Genomic DNA, 23,306 nt, shown 5'->3' on the forward strand with positions numbered 1-23,306 from the left:
ACTTACCTGTAGGCCTATATGATTTGATTTCAAGGGAAATTGGGAATATTCTATTTTAACAAGCCTCTGGTGCTGGCTTTCTCTGAATTGTACCTGATACATTTTGTAAACATTTGTACTGTTGGTATACCTATATCCAAATGATTGTTATTACTGAATAAATATTTGAATCAAATTGAATGGAATGGAATTGAATTGAATTAATCCATCAGCATTCAAGTAAGTCATTGTGTGTGATAATAATGTGACTGGTTAATTTGGCTGGGCATGATTTATAGTTACACTTTTGATTTGTCTCAAAGGTTTTTCAAGCAAAATCTGTCTCCACAATCTACAGCCTGCCTTATTTAGGGGCAGTGATTTTCCGTTTCAAAAAATTGCCTTTTCCGTTTCACAAAATCATGAATTCCGTTTCAAAATGGTGAAAAAACGGAAATTCCGTTTTCCCATATGAATTGTACATACAAAAAATGCAAATTCCGTTTACATGTATTTGCATGCAAAAATGAACAAAAATTAAAAGATTGCTATTTGAAGTTTGTGTGCCTGTGTAATCGTGTATACATTCATACATGTTATGCATAGTGTATACCTGATGATTTCCAACCTCTGTACATACCACACACCCATGAAGACAAATGAAATGAAACATCAGTACGACAATTTATTTATTTCGACTGTCAAAACATGCACACGGCTGTCACTTAACATTTTTCCTTGGTTGCCAGCCGGGCAACCTATAGAGTTTTTTAGGTTGCCAAATGGCGGTTTAACAAATAGGTTGCCACAGTGATAATGTTCGAAGAGTATTGCATAATGTGTAAATCTGCAAGGTTAATTATGGCGATGATAAAGAGGGCTGTTTACACTGCTGTTTACACGACTGTTTACACTGCTGTCTACAAATTAGAAAAAAAATATACAAAGTAAAATATGTCTCTGAGTCTCAGCTAGTGACTTTATGCTAGTCAAGTGTTTTTATTCCTTTGATTAGAAGCTGCAAACAGAATACATGATAATCAGTTTAATAAGCAGTGTTGATAAAAACTTCAGCACGAAAAGAACGATCAATCTACCTGAATCTTTCTTCAGTCAATACATTGTAATCCAGTTAATCATGCCGTGGGACAGTACATATTTGTGTATCACTATCAAAGCCTGGCCTGCAGTATCAACAACTATCATTATGAATGTCCTCTTTCTTGACTTGCTAGTCAAGTGACTTACAGTGTACTACTGTCTAGTCAAGTCTTTATATTCCTTCAGAAGGTCTAAACAGATGAAAAATTTCAGCACTAAAGGAACAATCAATTTATCTTTCTTCAGTCAATAATCCAGACAAGAAACAAGCACTCATCTCACTCTGATCTTTCCCCATTCTGGCCTCGGTCCCCCCCCCCCCCCCCCCCCCCCAAAAAAAAAAAAAAAAAAAAAAAAAAAACGAGGAAAACACACACACATTGCAACACAACAAAAACCTCTCCCCTACACCTTCCCGATTTCCGTGTTTCTTTCAGGTGAAACGACATGTTCAAATACAAAAATAAAACAGCAGTAGATATTGATTGAAACTCAACACCCATTCATGCCAGCCAGGCCAGGCTGCCATAAACTTCAAAGCACATTCCGACAGCTGGCTGGTTGGCAGAAGAATTTGCGCGCGCGTGTCAATTTCTTGACTGGAGAGAGGGCCTGGGAACAGCCCCTTTCCCTGTTCATCTCCAACACCCCAGACAGTTCATGACCTCCAAGAATGCGCCAGTACGCGCGGTTTCTTCTGTTGATTGGTCTCTCTCTCTCTCCACCCCACCCATGCCAGTCTGGCATGGCACCTTGGCATCGTGGGATTTTTCTTTTTTCTGCGTGAACTTGGAGTTTGATCACTCTTCTCTCCTGAAATTGTGCGCTGTGCTCTACACACGACATAGCAGGCTAGGCTAGGCAGGTAAGCATAGCTACATAGCAAGTCACCACTCCACTCACCTGCTGACAGCTTACTGCGAGCAGATAACAGTCAGACAGTTAGACAGTTTCTTCTGTTGCCGCTACATTTACTGCCAAAATACTGGCTTTATCATCACACATTATTCGGCGAGACACACGTTGTGTTTTGGAATATAAATGGACTTTCTTCTATGGTTATGATTGTTGGTGTTGGATCAAACTGAGTAAGTGTTCAACAGTTATTGAAATCGTGACATCGCTAGATCTAACGCCGTTAGACATCGCTAGAACTTGCAACTAACACAACTTGGCTTAGAAACTCAGTTTCCGCAGTCTGTGAATATCGTGGACATGTAATAATGATTAATTCACAGCTTCTGTTGGATTTATTTTTACTTTTATGTGTTTTATTTTGTTAAAAAGTGATTTTCCGTGATTTTCCGTGTGGAATATTTTTTCCGTTTCAAAAGGCCGTTTCCGCGTTTTCCGTCCGTTTTCCGCGATCGCGGAAAATCACTGTCCCTACTTATTTCTATATTCAGTGCACATTTAATTAGAATGCCCAAAGTGTTCAGCAGGCACAAAATGTAAATATTGATAAAAGTTCAATCTTCTCATTCTGAACTCTCTTTCACAGATTTCTCACCCATCTGATACTCCTCTTCTGGCTAGTGTAGACAGCTTATCCCGTTGAGATGGCGGACAAGCTGACCAGGATAGCCATTGTCAACAGCGACAAGTGTAAACCCAAGAAATGTCGTCAGGAGTGCCGCAAGTCGTGTCCTGTAGTCAGGATGGGTGAGTAGTTTTGCAGTGATGGACATTAACCCATTGAGGGCGAGTCCAGAGTATACCCGGTGCTCGGTGCTCAGGCAAGGGTCTGTGGTAAATGCATGCAGAGACTCCAACTCTTCCATTTTCGACGAGAGATCTCCCACCGAAAACCCATTTTTGCAAAATCTCCCGTTCTCCCGCTTGAGATTTGATTTCTCCCGCCCTGGCTCTGTGTCTCCCGTTGGAAAGGATTTCGTACTTATTGCTGTTGTATGTTGAAAAAATAAGCCTTAGATAGCACCAGAGAGCATCTAGAACCCTAGGAACTTCACGCTTCGCACACATCAACTTAGAGTCTCCCGTTTGCTAGGGGTTTCAGGCGGGAGAATCTCCAGATCAGAAGGTGCTTTGGGTTGGAGTCTCTGTGCATGTCGTAGCAAGATCAGCCCATCTTCAACGGGTTAATGTTACTGTGTAGTGTGTAGCATGCGTGAGACAATGTGGTTAAAAAGGGAAATATTTCATGGATGACAGCGTTCTATCCCTTTTCCCATTCATGTGAGCCCTATCAGGCAGGTAAAGACTCTGCTGGGCCACACATCCTGCATTGTTTGGTAAGTTTCTGTGGCAAGATTTACCAGCTAGTTGTAAATGCTTACCAAGTACAAGTTCCATATTATGATGCATTTAACTGCGAGGCCAAATCTGTAAACAAGCCTGAGTATAAGTTTAGTTCAGACTGGGTGAAAGATTTAAGGCACTATTATGATGGCCATGCTGATTATACTTTCCTGAACAATTTAGTAAGTGATGGAAAATACCATTGGAGAGAGGTATAACAACCCCCACAATTAACAGAATGTTTTTTTGTTTTTTTTTTCATTTTTATAACATAACCAATGGAATTCCTTTGCAGTATTTAAATGTTTGTTCTGCTGAACAGTTGTTACCAACACAAAGCATATTCATGGGACTATATAGACCATTTGCAGATGAAGCAAAAACCCAGCTTTAGTGCTTCAAAATACTTCTAAAATGTGAGTTAGGGATAGAAACAACCAATGTAAAAGTTCTGAATATTATAATCAATGTTAAAGTATTGTTGAATATACAAAATGTGAACAATAGTTATAATAAAATTGTTTCTGTACTAAACCGTCTACAGTTATGGTTTAGTAAGAAAAATAGTGATATCTCCTTATATTTTAGGGTTTTTGCGAAATTTTCTGTATGGTAGGATTTTTTTTTTAATACAACTGACCTACACATATTATGCATCAAATGTGATAACTCGAAAAATTTTTAAATCACTGCTCCCAATGGTAAACAATACCTTTAAGGCATTGTGTTTTTCATGCAAAGTTATCATTTAGCTATAATGTTGCTAGATGTCTTTCTTACAAGTCTTCTACGTACAAAGTTCTGTATAAAGAGTTCTATACCAAGGGCTGTTATTTTTGCCATGTTTCTGTCAAAACTGTGAGTGTGTATTTTTTTTCTTAATTCCTACAAACCAAAGTTGGTATCACCATTCAGAGGGTAATATGTGATGTACAATGTATCTACACTCGAGAATCCATGAAATACCCCCAAATTGGCTGTATAAATGTAGCATAATTTTCACTCACTCTTGAAATGTGATCTTCTCTCCATTGTGTTGACCAGGCAAATTGTGCATTGAGGTGGTTCCTACCAGTAAGATAGCCTTTATCTCAGAAGAGCTCTGCATTGGTTGTGGTATCTGTGTCAAGGTAGGTAATCAACATATATGTAGAACCTAAGATGCTTACACTGGGTGTGTTTGAGCGCTCTAAAGTGAACCAAAGCATACCGTACCGAACTGAGCCAGATTTGAAGCGTTCGAGCGCTCTGTCGAGAAAGCGTACCTCACAAGCTATTTTTAGAAAAGGTCACGCATGTTTGTAGTAAGAATGTCATCCCCCTGGCGCTTGAACTACTTACAGCTGTCCCGAATAAAGAGAATGATGTTTTTGCATTGTGGCGTATGCGCATGATCCGCGCATGCTTTACAGCGAACTTTTGGTACGTTTTTGGTACGCTGTGGAGCACATCGGAAAGTGGTCCACTTTTGGCTCGGTACAATTTGGTACGGTACACTTTAGGAGCATTCAAGTGCTCCTCTGGCGATGGTACGGTACGGTACAGTTCGTTTTAGGAGAGTGCTCGAACGCACCCTTTGATACTTGTCTGCATTGTCAGAAGAGGGTGCGTAAGCCATGAACGTCAGGAACTCGGGGTCTGAGAGCAAGGAAGATTCTCATACCGATATGAAATAGAATCTTATTTATATTCATTTGCAATGTATGGCATACTTGTATATCACTTCTTTGAGATACTTCATAAATTTACCAGCCAAGAATATACAGTGTGATTCTAGCATTAGTTCTAAATATGTGTGAAACTGTATTGTAAAGAGATGAGCAGTCATTGGTAGTAGTCAGTGATCTATGAAATATGGGAATTAAGGTGGGGGATATTGTAGGGCTCCATTTCATTTGATTTGTGTGGTTGCCAGCAAATTTGCTGTGCAGCTGAAAGCTGATTCCTGTGAAAATAAATTTACCCAATAACAGTGATTGAATGTCACCTTTTCTTTTTTATGCAAGAAGAATTAAGAAAAATAAAGCATTATTGATGTGTGCTGTAGCACATGAATTGGCATTCTGTTTATTTCAATTTCATTATTAGATTTCAGTGCCACATATGTGTTTCCCCATTTCTTTTTTCAAGATCCCTTTCTTCCTTCTGTCTTTCTACATTCAATTTGCTTTTCAGTCTCTGTCCTCTCTTTTCAGCATTGTCCCTCAACCAGAGTGATGTTGAATGTTTAATCAATGTAACTTTGAAATATTGCAGCATTGTATCATAAGATATCATAGCAGCCATGGAAAAGTAATGCAGAATTTCAGAACTGCATGAACATATTTGCTCTCCCTTGCTCCAGAAATGTCCGTTTGAGGCCATCCACATCATCAACTTGCCCAGCAATCTGGAGAAGGACACGACGCATCGCTACAATGCAAACTCCTTCAAACTACACAGGTAACTTGAGTGTGTTCCCTTGTACAGGCAGTCATTCTATTGTACAGTAACTAACTGAATGAAGTCAAGTCAGTCAATGATGTAGGCTTACAGCAAAGTGGTAGTTGGAAATGTCATATTTTTGCAATTTTTATGTCCCATTTCTAATCCATTTGGATGTAATTATCAGAATGATAAAAAGAACACATTTTTATACCAAACCAGGAAGTACATTTTTTTTTTTTTTTTTTGGGGGGGGGGGGGGGGGGGTTGCAATGATTAGTTACAATTTTAAATTTTGATGTTACTCATCCCATTTACTATTTACATCTGACAGTTGATAAACCAAACTCTACGACATCAGAGAGTAAGCATCCTAACACGGTAACATACACCAAGGAAAGGGCTAGCATGTAATGCATATTTTCACAGCAAGATTTGATTTTTTTTGTTGTAAACGAATGTGAATCCAGTAAATGCATACTGTCTGAAGATGCTTGGCTCCTCACAAAGCAGAGCATTGTGATGCATCTAATTTTAATGCAGCTATGTGTATATGTAACAAGGATAGGTGAGAACTGGTTACAAAGAGTATCCTTGAAATTCTGGACTTCATGCACAATTTGCTAATAATTTGTGTAATTATTTTTCTATCTATTTATTATATCAGTTTCTTTATATCTATATTTGTCACTTTATGTATTTTTGTTTGTTGTATTAACTTATTTTTATTCATTCTTTTGCTGCTATTATTTGTAGCAGTATTTTGATAAGCTTTTGTTTGTTTTATTTTTTGCCAAACATAACATGTTTATTAATGCTGCTCGTCACAGAAGCAACCAGGGGTTTTTCTTCAAACTTTCCAATAGATTAAACTCAGATTTTTAAAAAAAAATTCTTTCCTTCATTTTCTATACAGGCTACCGACGCCAAGGCCTGGTGAAGTTCTGGGACTTGTGGGCACAAATGGTATTGGAAAGTCGACAGCCCTCAAAATTCTTGCTGGAAAGCTGAAGCCAAATCTTGGGAAATTTGATGTAAGAATTGATGTCTTTTCATCTCGTTTTTTTGTTGAGGAAAATGATACAGTGCATATATGTTGGTCTCGATACAGGAATTGCATTAATGTGGTGTCCAGTTATTATCAATTAGAAACTTGCTGCTCTTTAAAAATTGTCAATGCATGTTTAAGATAGCCAGTAACCATGGTTGTTTCACTTAGTAATCCGGTATCTGATTAAATTTATTTGTATGATTGTGTATATATTAGACTAATTTATTCAGTTAGACTATTAGTAAAGGAATATAGTCTTATGCAATCTGAAACATCATAGATTGTTTGTGTTTGTGTTAAAATGTTGTCAACAGGTACTTTGTAAATTTATAGAATGCAGACCAGCTGCATAGACTTCAGTCATGATCGTGTTCATTAATGATTGATTTATCTGTGTATGTATTTATGACTCGATATACGGGTTGGTTGATTTTATTTTATTGTTTGATCACATATTAAATGTTATTTTTGTTGCATTTGCTGCATATTTTTTACCCTGCCCTGTTGATGTAGGACCCACCAGACTGGCAGCAGATCCTTGTGTACTTCAGAGGATCTGAGTTGCAGAACTACTTCACCAAGATTCTTGAAGATGACCTCAAAGCCATCATCAAGCCGCAGTATGTCGACCAGATCCCAAAAGCTGTCAAGGTAGTAACCCAAATGAATTTTTTTCCCCCTTTTGGATAGCTTTATTTATCGGGCTTGGCAGAAATTCTTCCAGAATAATGCCACTTTTTTTTTTTCTCTCTCTCTCTCCTAAGCATTTATGTGTACTAAAAACACACATGGTGTAATCGATGTAGTTTTTTTTTTTCTTTCAGCTGCTAATATATTGCAGATTTGCAGTGTGTCAAATATTAAAACATTGTTGTGGCTCGATTAAGAAAAGTCCTGAAATACTGATTGAGCTGTATGTAGTGATGTTAAAATTCATTAAAAAATCTCAAATATTCAAAGTTTTGATCTGACAAGACATGTCTTAGCAAATATCACCATGTTTCCAAAGGTTTCCTGTAACACTGCTGTCTGGGGGAACGATTTCATATGATAAAGCCAATCTCTGGCAAAGTTTCATGTTTTTTGAAGCATATTCAAATTTTTAGGCCTCCGCCAACGAAGTGGTCGGAGGCATTATGTTTTCGGGTTGTCCGTCCGTCCGTACGTACGTCCGTCCATCCCGTTTTGTTTTTGTCGATATCTCAAGAACCGTGTGGTGGTTTTACATCAAACTTGGTATGAGGGTATATCCTGGGAGGACTTTAGGGTCACAGGGTCAAAGGTCACAGGTTATTTTGTGAAAAAAAGGTTGAAAATTCATGTTTTTCTCCATATCTCGCAAATGGTTCAAGGTATCTTCATGGAACTTAGTATATATGTGACCCGCTACAACAAAATGGTCCTAAAGTCGCGCACGGTCGAAGCCGTGAAAATCGAGTTTAAAGTTAGAGCATCAAAATTGGTCAAAACTTATGATTTTCTGAATTTGACATATTATTAGAGTCTGAAATGTCTTCTATCATCTGTCGAAATTTTGAAGCAAAATGATGAAAGGAAAGACCCAAAAATAGCGTGTTTCTGGGCCATGTTTTTTGGCGTTTCAACGAAGCAGAAACTGGTTCGAACATTTGGATTGAGCGCCACACATAGGCTCCGCCCCTAATAACGACCAGAGTGATCTCATTGGTCAGTTTGCTGCTTGCCGCTAACCGAAGCGTGAAGCTCGCACACTGCCCAGTCGACTGGTGCGTGCGGGCGGGTTGCGCTATGCCTAGCCGCTTCTCCTGACATCCTGGTCACTGATTGGTCGGTGAGGAGACCGCCGACGCTGTGTTTGAATGAGCATTTCGGGGGTTGCTAGGGCTTAACTTCTATTGTCCGGAGGTGAATACTGACTTGCGTGTCTCTTGATTGTGATTGCGTCGCAAGGAGAACTTTTAGGGCGCTTTTCTCGAAACAGTGATTTCCAAGACGTCTTGACATGCTCTCTTTTAAACATCGATATCTCCTCAGCCGATTATTTTTATGAGACGTGTTATATATCAATTTAAAGCAGAAAGATTAGGGAATTGTGTCACGCAATTTTCAAATAATCGACCTCGCCCGACTTTAGGATCATTTTGTTGTAGCGGGTCACATATGCTTGTTCCAATGGGCAGTGATTATCTAGGGAAGGTGGGGGTCATGGTTCAAAGGTCAGGGGGTCAAAGGTCAAGGTCAACTCCTCAAAATATCACTACTTTCCTTATATTTATGCAATGCCTGAAGGGTTTTTGTTTTTTTTTACTTGATGTATACATGTATTACCCAATATATATTCTGTGGGAAGTTTCTTGCCAAAAGGTCAAAGGTCAGAAGGTCAAAGGTCAAGTGAAAGTGCTGAATTGCACTTTTTTCCTCCATATCTCAAAAGTAACTCAAGGTATCATCATGAAACTTACATATTTATGCATGTTCAACCTAACAGTGATTCTCTTTGGAACTGTGAGGTCAAAGGTCAAAGGCCAGGTTTAGATAATGCTATTTTCCCATTTGATACTGAAATTATACTTTTTCTCAATACCTTGAAAATTACTCAATGCATAAACTTATAAAAGGGTCAAAAGTCAAGTAAAAATCATCAGTTCCCCAAATACCTGCACTCTTACATTTTAGTCATTCATCCAATTGAACCTAGTTCTAGGAAAGTGAACATTCAGCACATTTGTGTCAAACCTGTCATTTTAATATTTTGCCAATTGTGTGAAACTGTCATCACACATTGTCAAGACATTGTACTATAGACCTATTAGGAGAACCATGCATTATGGCGGAGGCATATCAGTCGCCGTAGCGATATATCTAGTTTATTTATTTATTTTTTTTTTTTTAATGGCAACTTCCTCTGCTTTATTTTACACAGTATCAGAGACACAGCTGCTATGTACACAAAACGTTACTTTTTTTAATCTTTTACTGTAAACACTGCTGATATTTGTGTTAAGATGCAAACCTTTTGGATGGAAGCATTGCTGTTTTAACTGCTCCTTTTAAGTGATATTTTCTAAAGTATTTGTAATGTTATGGACTATTTATGTCATTATCTTTTTTATTAATTAGGGATCAGTACAATCACTCCTAGACAGAAAGAATGAGACGGACAGACTGGAAGAGATGTGCGAAAGATTAGGTGAGTATTTAATGGTAGCCATCTTTGTTTATTTTTTAAAGGGATGGTACAGTATTGGTGGAGATGAAAATCAGGCTTTAACTTTTTTGCGAGATACCAAGAAAACACTTATGAAATAGTACAGAGCATGCCATTATAAGAGGAATTCAAAGTTTATTTGATGAAAATCGGGTTTGGAATAGCTGAAACATCTAAAAACAAAGTAAAACAAAGCGATCATAATAAAATGTGGGTCCCATACTTTATTAGGATCACTCTGTTTTAGATATCTCAGCCATTTCAAAATCAATTTTCATCAAATAAACGTTGAAATCCTCATGGAATTACATGCTCTTTCATATTTCATAAGAGGTTTCTCACTATCTGACCAAAAAATGATAAAAACCTGAAGTAAAGTCTCAACCAAAACTATACGATCCCTTTAATGTTTTGAATAGGAAACATGAATTTCCTTCATCTTTCTCTCCTTCCTGTGGTATATTTTCACATCTTTCTATTACTCTTTTCCCATACCGGGCAAGATGTGATTTACTTTCATGCCAAAAGTCACACAAGAAGTGATGTAAGATGACAAGAGGTAAAAACACGCAAGAAATATTGCAACTGATACTCTTTTGGCAAGGTAGAAAACTGGGCTGTGTTTCACTTGAGTGTTTTGATGAGTAATTTCTACAAGATTGGGCCGATTTGTGAACATTGATATTTTCCGATCGATTTATTTGTGGCAAGGTAGGTAGAACATGTTGTCATGTTCAGATTCATTTTGCACAACAAGGGTACTTTTTGGGCTGTACACTATTTGGAAATGATATTACCACCATCAGATGTTGGATTATTGGACTGATTTGTACTGAGAACGTACTTGTTACTGTCTGTGTCATTATTTCAGTGTTAGCTGTGAATTAATATAATTATCGCAGTTAATGCAAATCTTCACATCCTTACTAACAATTTAATTGCATATAGTCTCAGAATATTAAACATCTTTATTTACAAATTACCCAAATTATATGCACTAGTGCCTGACCAATGTTCTAATCAGAGAGGATAAATCTGGTACAATTTGCTTCCTTGTCTTTAAAAGATCTGACAAAACTCAGGGACAGGAATGTCGACCAGCTGTCGGGAGGGGAGCTCCAGAGGTTTGCCTGTGCAATCGTCTGCATCCAGAGAGCCGACATGTGAGTTGTGTTCTGATTTCAGAGGCCTCTGTGTCTCACCATTTATCAAACACCACAAGTGATAATGCTCACATTGGCTTTGTATGATATCAGTTTTATGCATATCCATGTGATGTCATATGAGCTCTAAGCTATTGCAGATTTTTCCTTCTAGGAAAAAAAAAATCAATGTTTTATCTTTCTCTGTCACTCCAGAGTAATAGAGTTTGGTCGTTCATTTGTTTTAGTTCCATAATGCAGTCTTTACCATTATATACAATAATTGATGGCTATTTTATATTAAATGTACAGTGTGTAAGTTAGACATTTCAGATTCTGCAAGTCAATACAATTTAATTTCAGTAATTGCCAATATGTTGGGGCCCCTTCACCCTGATCTCTGCAAATTTTAAATAGTTTTGTTTCCAGAACCCAAATTATTACGGCAAAATCATAATGTGTCTAAATAACATGAGAAGTAAAGAATGTAATTTCAAATTATGTGCTGTAAATGTAAATAAGTCAAATCATATGTTTAACGCTTCATTGTACAGCTACATGTTTGACGAGCCTTCCAGTTATCTCGACGTCAAGCAGCGTCTCAAAGCAGCCTTGGCCATCAGGTCACTTATACAGGCAGACAAGTGAGTTCGTACCCTTTCTTCATCTGTAATCAATCTCATCATTTCAAGATGCTCCAATGGTATGATACAAAATAGCAATACCACTCCCTGGTCAAGTTCAATTTAACCCTGTGTGTGCTTTGAGTATCCAAAGTCCCTGATACAAAAAGGGTGAATGAATAGAGTTAAGATAAATGGAGTTGATTAAAGCTGACTTTGATATTATTTTGATTAATATCAAACAAACTAAATATAAAAGTTTCGTCAAAATGAAACATAGCTTAAGACAGTTTTGAAAGTGTAAAGTTCTGCATATTTATCTCCATGGAGATATATTGGTCAAAACCATGTATGCTAGTGAGATGAGTTGAATGTGCCCTTGTCTGATGAGTATCCCATTGGTCTGCTTGTAAAAAATTCCTTAAGAATAATGTGTTTGGTCGGTGAATAAATATAACCCCACACCCTTTATTATATTTGAAACTTTGGCATGCTGTATTCACAGTGTCATGAAGTAATGGATCAAATAAAATGTCATTGCTCAGGAACGTACTTGCTAGATGTAGTGTGACAGAGGAAAAAAATGACAACAAAGTTGTGGAGCAGTTCCCCTGTGCTTAATTTTCAGGACAGTGACATTTGATCAAAATTATCTGTGGATGCTGAGTGTGTATGTGATGAAGCATTCACCAAATTTAACTTTTGACAGTGGACTAATTGAAAATTTTGCACACACAAAGAAAAGAAAAGCAAAAAAAAAAAAAGAGTCACAGCCGCTAAATTTCTTCTTCTCATCAGGTACATCATTGTCGTGGAGCACGACTTGAGTGTCCTAGACTACCTCTCAGATTTCATCTGCTGTCTGTACGGAGTGCCGGGGGCATACGGTGTTGTCACCCTTCCATTCAGCGTTAGGGAAGGTGAGTAAAGATTTCAGACACTTCCGTTCAAGTACACTCTGTCTGTCTGTGTAGTAGAGTGCATAGAAATGACGTCTGCAAACAGATTGATGATAAGGATAATGGTGAGAGTGCCAGCAACTTCTTGCCATGTTTAGCGTGTTTATAAACTGATATCGGATGCCACTTCCTTTTCTTTTCTTTTCTTTTCTTTCCCCTCGCTTTTTTGTGATGATGCTTAGGGAGATGAATTTTATGATTTCAAACTGAGGAAATTCTGTGAGAATAGCTATTGGTATCAATAAACTTCATGTACCTTTATTTTGAAGAAGTAGAGTTACACAATCACACACACAAACACTTCACAGAGAGTGTCCAAGTTTCACTTGTAAGACTTTGTTCGATCTGAGGTGTGTCGATGTATGAAGTCTTTAAGATGAGAGGTTCAGAGGGTGGGTGAATTTCAGCATTTGCGTGCAGGCATACTAGATACTGATTGGTGATTGCTTGTATGGAGATACCCCAAAATGTAATTAATACCAAACTACAGTATTAATTCATGCTCTCTGACGCAATGTGGACCTGAAGGTGCACTGTGGACAGTATTTGTCTATGCAGCAATAGGACCTTAATACTGTGCAGGTGGATGCCAGCTTTTGCTGAGTAGATCGGGATATTTGCAGGGCATCGTCACAGCGTTTGGAGTGTCAGTGAAGTAATGGAATGATACTTCATGTATATCGTGTATATGTTTGTCTTCATAAATGTCTTGTTCAAGAACTGTAAAAGTGAAATTTTTTGTTGTTGTGCTAGTAATTTTACGCGCCCGGCCTGATAAGATAAGTTTTTACATGTGTTTAATTCTGCGGAATCAAGGTAAAAAAATTTGTGTCCTTTCATTGTCACACTACTTTCATGTAGTGTGACATGCACAAAAATCACCATTTTTACAGTAGCTGCTGACTAGACATTCCTTTCATCAAGTGGCTTATTTGTGTCACATCCTGTGCAGGCATCAACATCTTCCTTGACGGCTTTGTGCCGACGGAGAACCTGAGGTTCCGGGAGACGTCGCTGATCTTCAAGGTATCGGAGAATGCTGAGGAGGAGGAGATCAAGAGAATGTTCCAGAAGAGATATCCCAAGATGAGCAAAACGTTAGGTGAGGAGAGTGGTTCCAGGCCGGAAAACACCTGAAAAACCCTTGAATGTATTCCCTAAGTAATAAGCCATATTCCTCCAAATGTAGCAGCAGACTAATCAATAGCAAGCTTGTGGTTATTCACAGTCCATCACAATTTTCAATGCAGGTTTCATTTGTCACAAGTCTAATATCAACTGTAAAAGCCTAATACCTGGTGTAGCCCACTTGAAAAGAGGCAGAAATTGCGAGCATGATCGGAAGCCATATTGTTTTGTTACCTTGTGCATTTGACAATAACACTCCTATTTCACTCAGTTGTTATAAAATCCTTGCATTCGTAAACAGCTGTTTCAGTATTAAAGGGACATTCCAGACGGTTTTCATAATTTCACATCATGTAGTACATAAATCGACAACTCCGTGTATAGATTTGTGGAATTTATTGTGGTTCTTAAGCAGAGAAACAATAATTTGAAAAACCTTAAACAAATTACATTGAACAAGGATGATGACATAGGAGGTTCACATATTTCAGAAATGCAGCAGTGTAATTCCATTACAATACTGCTTGCTTGCGAGTTCACCTGTGTATTAATCTATGTATGCCTTCTTGTTTTGTTCTGCTTCCTTGAGCCCAAACTCATGCATTCTTATGGTGACTCTGCCATGTCATCATCCTTGTTCTTTGCAATGTGTTCTAAATTTTGAAAATATTCTTATTCTTCATCCCAATTATGACAAATTCTGAAACTCTGTCCTCAGTATTACTAATTTATAGTTGTTCACATGTAAAAATCTGAAAATCATCCAGGTCTCCTTGAATAATCCGTACTTTTTACAAGTATGCTATGTATTTTTGAATTTTTCGTTTTGTTTTATTTGTATCCCTTGTTTACATAAAGGCAAATTCCACCTGGAAATTGATCAGGGGGATTTCACAGACTCAGAGATCATCGTCATGTTGGGAGAGAATGGTACAGGCAAAACCACTTTCATCCGCATGATGGCTGGAATGCTGAAACCAGAAGAAGAGGGAGGTATGTTACTCGTTTCAGAATTCATCCATTTTGAGATAAATTTGTGATTATTGTTCACTATTCATTATTACTTGTATTTTTTTGATTTGTCATTACCATTTGATGTATAAAATATGTAAGATATATCTGTTTGTTTGGTGTTTTTTTTTTACTTGATGTTACCAACAGTGGAAGTGCCGCAGCTCAACATCAGCTACAAGCCACAGAAGATCAGCCCCAAATCCCAGGGCACGGTGCGGCAGCTGCTCCACGCCAAGATCAGGGACTCCTACATCCACCCCCAGTTCATCAGTGATGTTATAAAACCTCTCCAGATTGAGAACATCTATGACCAAGAGGTTAGATGGCACCAATATTGTCAAGTTTTCAGACTTTGCGCTCAGTAAATCACATTTCTGTGATTTGTTGCCTTTATACTTTTTCCTATTCATTGTTAGTGTTTCACAAGATGGAGTGAAATTGTCTCTTTCATATAAGCTCTTTGTTGTCTTCATTTGTTGAATTGTTTGTTTTGTTTGAAAATTTTTGTAACCTCATAATTGCTAAATCAATATATTTGCTGCACAAGCATACCATGTTTTGTAACTACTGGCAGTAAGTGTGTGTTGTTGTGGTAGAGTGTTAATGATTCTGTGGCCGTAATTTTTAGATATCTAGCAGTTATGACCTCTTCGTCTGATTAAGCAGATTCTAGTTACTGGCCTGTGGTAGTTGATTTGACTGGATTTATTGGAGTTGCCTTGAACATGGAGTCGCATTTCAGTTGAAGAAATCAATCTTGGGGATTATTTACTTTACTTTATCTGTCCACTTGTACTATCTGGGGTGTCATGGGGAGAAACATTTGGATGTGGGATTATTGATAGCAATCAAATTTCTTAAATGATTTAAAGGTACTTTTAGAAAATCATGTATTTTTGACAAAATTTAGTATGTTTTATCTTCTTCCAAAATGTGAAGGTGTGATTTTCAAATTGAAGATGTTTTCTGCTTGTATTCCATTTATTATGCCTGATCACTATGCACAAAATTTTAGGGTTATGTGTGTAAGTAGAATTTATGTTTGGCTGAGCTTGCAGATATTTCATGGGAGCAATTGTCGCAGGAGCAAATGTCATGGAACCAATTTTCTCGTCTTTAATGTGCAAATAAGATTTTTGCCTTCCATTTTTATGCCTCTGCCACGAAGTGGTGCCAGAAGCATTATGTTTTCGGGTTGTCCGTCTGTCCATACGTACGTCCGTTTGTACGTCCGTCCCCATTCGTTTACGCGATAACTTGAGTAATATTGACTGGAATTTGACCAAGCTTGGTCCAAGTATAAAGTATGATGGGGCAATTACTTCATTAGATTTTGGGTGAAATTGGCTAAAGGCCACAGGTCAAAGGTCAAGGTCAAATCATGAAATTGTATCCGTTTACGCAATGACTCAAGACTGGATCGAGCAAATGTCACCAAACATTGTCCAAGGATGATGTATGGTGGGAAAATTACTTGATTAGTTTTTTAGTGAAATCGAACAGAGGTCAAAGGTCAAAGATCAAGGTAGAATCCTAAAATTTGTCTGTTTACGTGATAACTCAAAACTGGAAGAAGCAACTTTCACCAAACTTGGTCCAAGGATGATGTATGATGGGGCAATTAGTTGAGTAGTTTTTTTGTGAAATTGGCAAGAGGTTAAAGGTCAAAAGGTCAAGGTCAAATGCTAAAAATGTTGCTATTTCCCCCATATCTGTGCAATGCCCGCTGGTATTTTCTTTAAACTTGGTGTAGACGTGTACTTCTGCATAAAGATTCTTCAGAGAGAGTTTCATGTCGTAAGGTCAGAGGTTAGGTGTAAATGTTACAATTTTACTTTTCTCGCAAATCTTCATGGAACTTGGTACATACGCATGTACTGATTGGCAGGGATTATCTAGGGAATAAAGGGATCATGGGTCAAAAGCCAGGGGTCAAAGGTCAAGGTCAACTCCTCAAAATTTCACTATTTCCCTCATATGCTTGCAGTTTTGTTTTTAAAACTTTATATATGATACATGTATTACCTAATGGAGATTCTCTGGAAAATTTCCTGCCAGAAGGTCAAAGGTTAAGGGTCAAAGGCCAGGCTAAAAAGCAAAAAAAAAAAAAGAATTTAATATTGAAATTACACTTTTTCTTCATACCTTTAAAATTACTCAATGCATAAACTTATAAAAGGGTCGGTCAAAAGTCAAGTAAAAATCCTCAATTCCCCAAATACGTGAACCTGCACTCTTAGACAATTATAGCAAACCTAGTTCAAGGAAAGTGAACATTCAAGACATTTCTGACAAGCATGTCATTTCAATATTTTGCCAGTTATGTGAAACTGTCATCACACATTGTGAAGACATTGTACTATACTCCTATTTGGGGAATCATGCATTATGGCGGAGGCATACCAATCGCCATAGCGATATTTCTAGTTTTTTTCTGTTTGCTGTCCGTCATAATGGTATTTCATCTGCAGAGATTGACAACACAGTTAAGAGTGCTTCGTGGATGTTACTATTCCATCGCTATAATGTTTATAGCGACCTTCATCTAATGCAACAACGTTTGGCTTTGTAATCCCTTCTGCCTTACAGGTACAGAACCTGTCCGGTGGTGAGTTGCAGAGAGTCGCCCTGACCCTGTGTCTGGGCAAGCCAGCCGATGTGTACCTCATCGACGAACCCTCTGCCTATCTGGACTCTGAGCAACGTCTGGTGGCCGCCAAAGTTATCAAGAGGTCAGTGTATTACGTTTGCAGAGATGATGTTGGAGGGTTATCCAGCAATAGCACAGTCGGGAGATTGGGATGTATGCCTTTCCGTCAAATTGTAACTGACAATTCATTCCTTACATTTCAAAACAGGCCCATGTTCATTGATCTTCGCCAAGTTTATGTAGGGCTATCATATCAAGCATGTCATAGAATGTTTGTAACTGTGGTGTTAAGAGCACAGGCACATTAATCAGAATTCAATCTCGGTGCCTGCTACTTGCTAGTTTTTTTAGCCTTTTGTTATCCTCACTGTAACATCTGTGAGTTTTTCAAGACAAGTCCTGAGTGATTGAGTTGAACAGAAAGGATTCAAGACTTGTGCATTGTGTGAAAGTGGAGCACACAGAACTAAAGAATGAATGAAAAATTACTATTTGTCAACCACTTTATTATTTTTTTTATGTTCTCTTTTGTGTTCATGAATACAGGTATATTCTGCATGCCAAGAAGACGGGCTTCGTCGTCGAGCACGACTTCATCATGGCAACCTACCTTGCTGACAGGGTCATCGTCTTTGATGGAACACCATCCATTTTGACCAGGGCAAACACGTAAGATCTCCCTCTCCCCAGATATCACAGATATGCGAGATAGTTACTGTTAGAAGTGGAAATTTTTGCCTGAGTAATTATTTGCGTGCAGTTGGGTAAAACAAATTTTCTATGTTTTTAATTTGGGGAATCTAATGGATAAAATGTTATTTCACTCATAGTCCATGCACTTTTATCTCATGCGAGTATAATGTTGCTAAATAAGCTAAATTTCCACACCACCAAAGTGTTCACATTAGGCGTTTTCACATCAGCCCGATGTTTCGAAATAGCACGCTATTTTTCTGACTTGGGACATTAAAAAATATCTCGAGCTTGGATTTTTATCGGGCTGATGTGAAAACGCTTATTTACAGTATTCATCTGTCTCTGCGAGAGGACTTTCGTACTGAGATGGCACCTAAATGCCAGGAAAATCAGCCGCTATGTACCATTTGTACATATTTACTGTTGCTATGCTGTGATTACTTCTGAACCCTGTGTGCAAAACTAGCTGCAATCATTCAAGTTTTTGAAAGGGAGCAGCAAAGAGTTGTAAAATTTAGACCCTGCTAATCTAACACGGATTTGAATGAAGAGTTGGGGTGTGTCACTGCACTTGATGCATCACACCAGCCACATCACAATCTCCAAAGAGTTGATCCTCTATTGTTTCACATTCAACAAAAAGTGAGTAACTTCAAACCGCAATGGTTTTGCTGAAGCAGAAACAAAAAAATAATTTTACGTACAAGAAGGAAAAAAAATTAGTTTTAATTTAGACACTAATTTCATTTCATGCACAATTTGCGAAATACGCTATATGCAGAAAATATTCACCTTTTCATTCATTGTCCCCACAGGCCGCAGACTTTGCTGTATGGCATGAACAAGTTCCTGAAGTCGCTGGACATCACCTTCCGTCGCGACCCCAACAACTTCCGGCCGCGCATTAACAAGCTGAATTCGGTGAAGGACTGCGACCAGAAGAAGACCGGAAACTTCTTCTTCCTGGAGGACTAGGCAGCCGCGGCTCTCCGCATCGTTTGCGTCTCTCCTACGTGGACACGTCAACATCCACTGTCATGCACTTTGTTGTTTAGAACTGTAGCCTATTTCTGAACCACCATACTTATTCTACTTGTTCAGACATGAAGAAATAGGAAACAATGTGATTTTGTCAGAGTCGTCTGTGTATGTTACACACGTCCAGTCAAGTTACGGCACAACCATCTGTATCTCATTCAAAACCAATCTGCCTAGCTTTGTATCAGTGGACATCATGTGTATGGAAATCACTTCCAGGAAAACAAATGTCATGATAAAGATGTTATTTTAGACTTAATTTTTTTTCTTTCTTTTTTAAATGAGAATGTGGGTGGGTTTTTTTTTTACTCACTTCCCAGGAAATGCAACAGAAATCAAAAGTATAGGCCCAAAGGCCACTGTGAATTGGACTATGCTATTTCTGTATTGTATTTGTCAAATATTACATAACTTGTTTATAAATGGTGGTAAAACCATCCATATTTAACCATTACTCTGACTGCTTGTTGAAAAAAAAAAAGTTCAGAGGTTAGTCCCATGGTATCCATATTGGTGCAACAGTGTTCACATGTGGTATACAATTTTCCTTTTTGTCGCTCTTGTGGTTGCCAGTTGACAATCTTAACAGGAAAATGTGATTATCAAAATCTTTAAAACCTCAGAAGCATTGGTGCACATATTGCATGCATCATGACGTTGTCCCCAAAGATTTATTTCAAATGCTATTTCAAAAATCTCTTTTTGACTTTTTACTTCCTCAGGAAAGTTTTTGAACACTTTCTTTTAAGTTTTTTTTCGAATTCAGTCCTGAATTTCAGGAATGCCTTATTCTGATTTCCTTAGGAAATGGGAAAATGTGTATTCCCTGTAAAAGTAATGGAATATTGCTTAACCAATAGGAGAGAATTATCAGATTTCATGAATTTGAGAAAGAAGAATGTCACTAGTCCTTTGTAATACTCTACGGATGCTCTAGAGATTTGTCACATGGAGTAAGCATCACATTGATACAGTGATGGATGGTACTTCCATGGGCAATAGAGTACCAAAGTGTGATCTTGTAGCCATTCATCGCCATGGAAACTGGTTCTAAACAGCCTCACATAGCCCGAATATCTGTGAACACAACGGTTTGTGACCATACTCATACCCACTGTTCTGATCTACTGTCCGAAGCCTTGTGCGAGGATGTCTTGTTTGAAACCAGCACTATAACTTCAGACTTTGACATCACTTCTGTACCCTGGTACTTTATTTCAGGTCTATGCAGGGAACAAACACCCGTTTCCAATTCAGCTGTATCCCATGAAACCAACACTTCAAAAATGACAGAAAAATATATATAACCAATGTCTCTCCCTTCACTGAAAAGGCATTACTCTTTCCCATTTTCCAGTTTGTCATGCAGCAGATTATTATTCGTATATCCAAATGAAATTGTCAAAAAAGAGTAAATTATCACAGGCATTGGTGTTTGGTGTTTTGCTATGTTTTGTGTGATGACTTCTGCTTGTGTGCTAGACACATTGAGGTTTTGTGAGTTTATTTGAGTCAGTTTGCTTTTTTTTTGGGGGGGGGGATTCATTCTTGTGTACAATTGAGTTAGGACTTGTCAATTTGTCACAGATTTTGCCATGGAATGTCAAATCAAATCCTGATTGAGTGAAATGGATGATTTTTCCAGTGGCTGCAAGAATTCTTAAACTCGCATGTAAATGACCAACTAATGCGTAATGTTCATCACCATATGTGTCAAATACTGATGGGGTGCAGCCACCACTTTTTAGGTGGGACTTGGACGAACAAGAGCACCACCTCATGTGATAATTTCATACATCTTTTTTTTTTTTCAAAAAGATGAGTTTTGCATGGTCTTTTCTTCTTTATAATGATAACTATAAATACGATACACACTCATGATTATTTTACAGACATGTATGTTTTATTCAGGGTGGCCAAACAATGATTGCCATGGTAACCATGTCTGTGATATTCCAGCAGGTCACAAGTTGTACCCCACCCAGTCCCTCTGTCATCTGAGCCGATGAGAGAATTTTGACCTTTTGACCTTTAAACTGACTCTTCCTATTCTGCTGGTTTATCATGCATTTGTTGATAACAAATAAAAGCAGGATTGTTATGCACGTCATGTTGAGCATATTGGATGTTTCAACAGAATATGATAAATATGTAATAACTTGAATTTTTCTTTCTTTCTCTCCTACTTGGCATTTACTTTTATGTGGCATGTTGGTCCGACGATTTGATTCCATGTTTCACTCATTCCGTACTTGTACATTGGAACCCTTTTATAAGAAAATAAGGAGAATTGGTATTATCCCATTTTTATGTTGATCTGGATGTCAAGTACACAAAGGCATTGTGACTGGTGAAAGCAAAGTGTGTAGTGGAGTACTCGCATATATAAATAGGATTTATCGCGAGGATCTCGTCGCTATGTTGCTGGCAAGGGTGAACGAGTGTGTAACATAGGGGAATGCCTTGTGAGCTCGCTCATAGTCATGGATACAAATTACCAGATAATCTATTTATGTTCGTAACTGCTTTGGAAGGGCAGTCTTGTTGAAGAAGAATTTCACATGGATAGTGTTACATAGTGTGCATGGCATTATATTTTACTTCTGTGGTAGAGCATGAATTTATTGAGAGAAAAAAAGAAGCTACTGTATGTATAGCCTGTTATAAGCCAGTAATAGTGTAAACTGGTGGTTATCTGTTTTCTTTTTAATTTCAGGAATATTTTATGCATTTGCCTTGGCAAACTTCTGAAACCTCCGTGTATGGATTTTTCTTCTTTGTTATTAATGGGCATCTTCTTTGTTATTAATGGGCATCTTCATTTCACGCAATCATGGCAAGTCTCTCGTGAAGTGTTTATGGTTACCGTAGTGAAAGAAGTGCACATAATAACAACATATGACCTTAATTTTTTTTGAATGATTGTTGATAAAAGTAGCGGTGTTGCGGTCCAAGGACTTGATTCATACACTGTATGAAGTCCGTGTCTCTGCATGTAACTGCCACATTAATGGTAAATTCAAGTGTGTATAAAAAGAGAGCGTGAAATCTGAAAGAGTGCATACACAAAACATGTACTAGGTACTATTTTTCAATTTTTGTGTCTTTGTATCTACAGTATAATCATCAAGAGGAGATGTTCATCCTGATTAAAATGTGTGCATGCAATGGCTTACAAAATGATTCGCAGTAGTGCCATCATTGTGTTGTCAGTTTTCAGTTGAATTCAGTATTGGTCTCTATACAGTGCACTCTCGTTATCACAAAGTCATCGGGGACTCGCAGTTTTCTTTGGTTAAATCAAAATTTTGTTAAAATTGAAGAGGTAATGTGTAGAAAGATATATAGATGATAATTTTGGGACCTGAATTCTTTGTTGTAACAAGAATTTTGTTAAAATCATGTTCATTATAACAGGAGTGCACTGTACTGTACGTATGCATCACAAAAGAAGCCTTATGGGATTCATTCAAGAGTTCATTGTATATCTATTGTTGTGTGAAAATGATTTGCTTCAGAATGGTCTCATATTCAAGTAATGTGCAGTTTAATGCTTTCAGGTTAGCGTCCCTGGTCAGTGACGGAGCATTAATCTGCACATTACTTGAATATGAGACCGTTCTGAAGCAAATCATTTTCACACAACAATAGATATACAATGAACTCTTGAATGAATCCCATAAGGATTCGAACAATCATCTCCCAGCATCTCCACTGATTCCCACTGATCAGTTACTAGCCTTCCCCTTTAAACATGAATCAATTAGATGAGGTATTGGTCAGTCACCGAGCCATATTCCATTACTGTAAAAGTGGAAATTTTCGCGGTGTTGATATTTTCGCGCATTTCGCGGAACAAGAAACTAGTGCGAAAATAAAAGCACGCGAATATTTTTGCTTGCCATACGTTCCTGTACTTGGCGTCTTGATTCCGTGGAATTAAAAACATGCGAAACTCTTTTTACCTGGCCAAGCACGAAAAATTAGTCGCGCGAAAATGTCCACTTTTACAGTACAGTACTGAAGTTTCTGAACAATTTTTTTTTTTTTTTTTT

At 37.9% G+C, this 23,306-nt stretch overlaps 1 protein-coding gene across 1 annotated transcript; it reads left to right on the forward strand.

Moving 5' to 3' along the window:
- Positions 1-2,592: 2,592 nt before the first annotated feature.
- Positions 2,593-19,739, forward strand: LOC139730303 (ATP-binding cassette sub-family E member 1-like). The gene is made up of 15 exons (XM_071641180.1): positions 2,593-2,742; positions 4,384-4,469; positions 5,684-5,781; positions 6,680-6,797; positions 7,328-7,465; positions 9,914-9,983; positions 11,068-11,164; positions 11,698-11,787; positions 12,565-12,686; positions 13,678-13,827; positions 14,712-14,846; positions 15,015-15,184; positions 17,457-17,599; positions 18,064-18,186; positions 19,029-19,739. The coding sequence occupies exons 1-15, from the start codon at positions 2,640-2,642 to the stop codon at positions 19,186-19,188; spliced, it is 1,803 nt and encodes a 600-aa protein (XP_071497281.1). The 5' UTR covers positions 2,593-2,639; the 3' UTR covers positions 19,189-19,739.
- The last annotated feature ends 3,567 nt before the right edge of the window (positions 19,740-23,306 follow it).

Source organism: Diadema antillarum, unplaced genomic scaffold (genome assembly GCF_040938485.1).
Source record: "Diadema antillarum isolate AM-2024a unplaced genomic scaffold, OU_Dant_1.0 seq00000301_RagTag, whole genome shotgun sequence".
Lineage (NCBI taxonomy): Eukaryota > Metazoa > Echinodermata > Echinoidea > Diadematoida > Diadematidae > Diadema > Diadema antillarum.

Coding starts and splice junctions, on each gene's coding strand:
- LOC139730303 (XM_071641180.1), top strand. CDS start 2,640: ATGGCGGACAAGCTGACCAGGATAGCCATTGTCAACAGCGACAAGTGT. Junction 14,847..15,014: donor GAAACCAGAAGAAGAGGGAG/GTATGTTACTCG, acceptor TGTTACCAACAG/TGGAAGTGCCGCAGCTCAAC. Junction 15,185..17,456: donor AGAACATCTATGACCAAGAG/GTTAGATGGCAC, acceptor TCTGCCTTACAG/GTACAGAACCTGTCCGGTGG.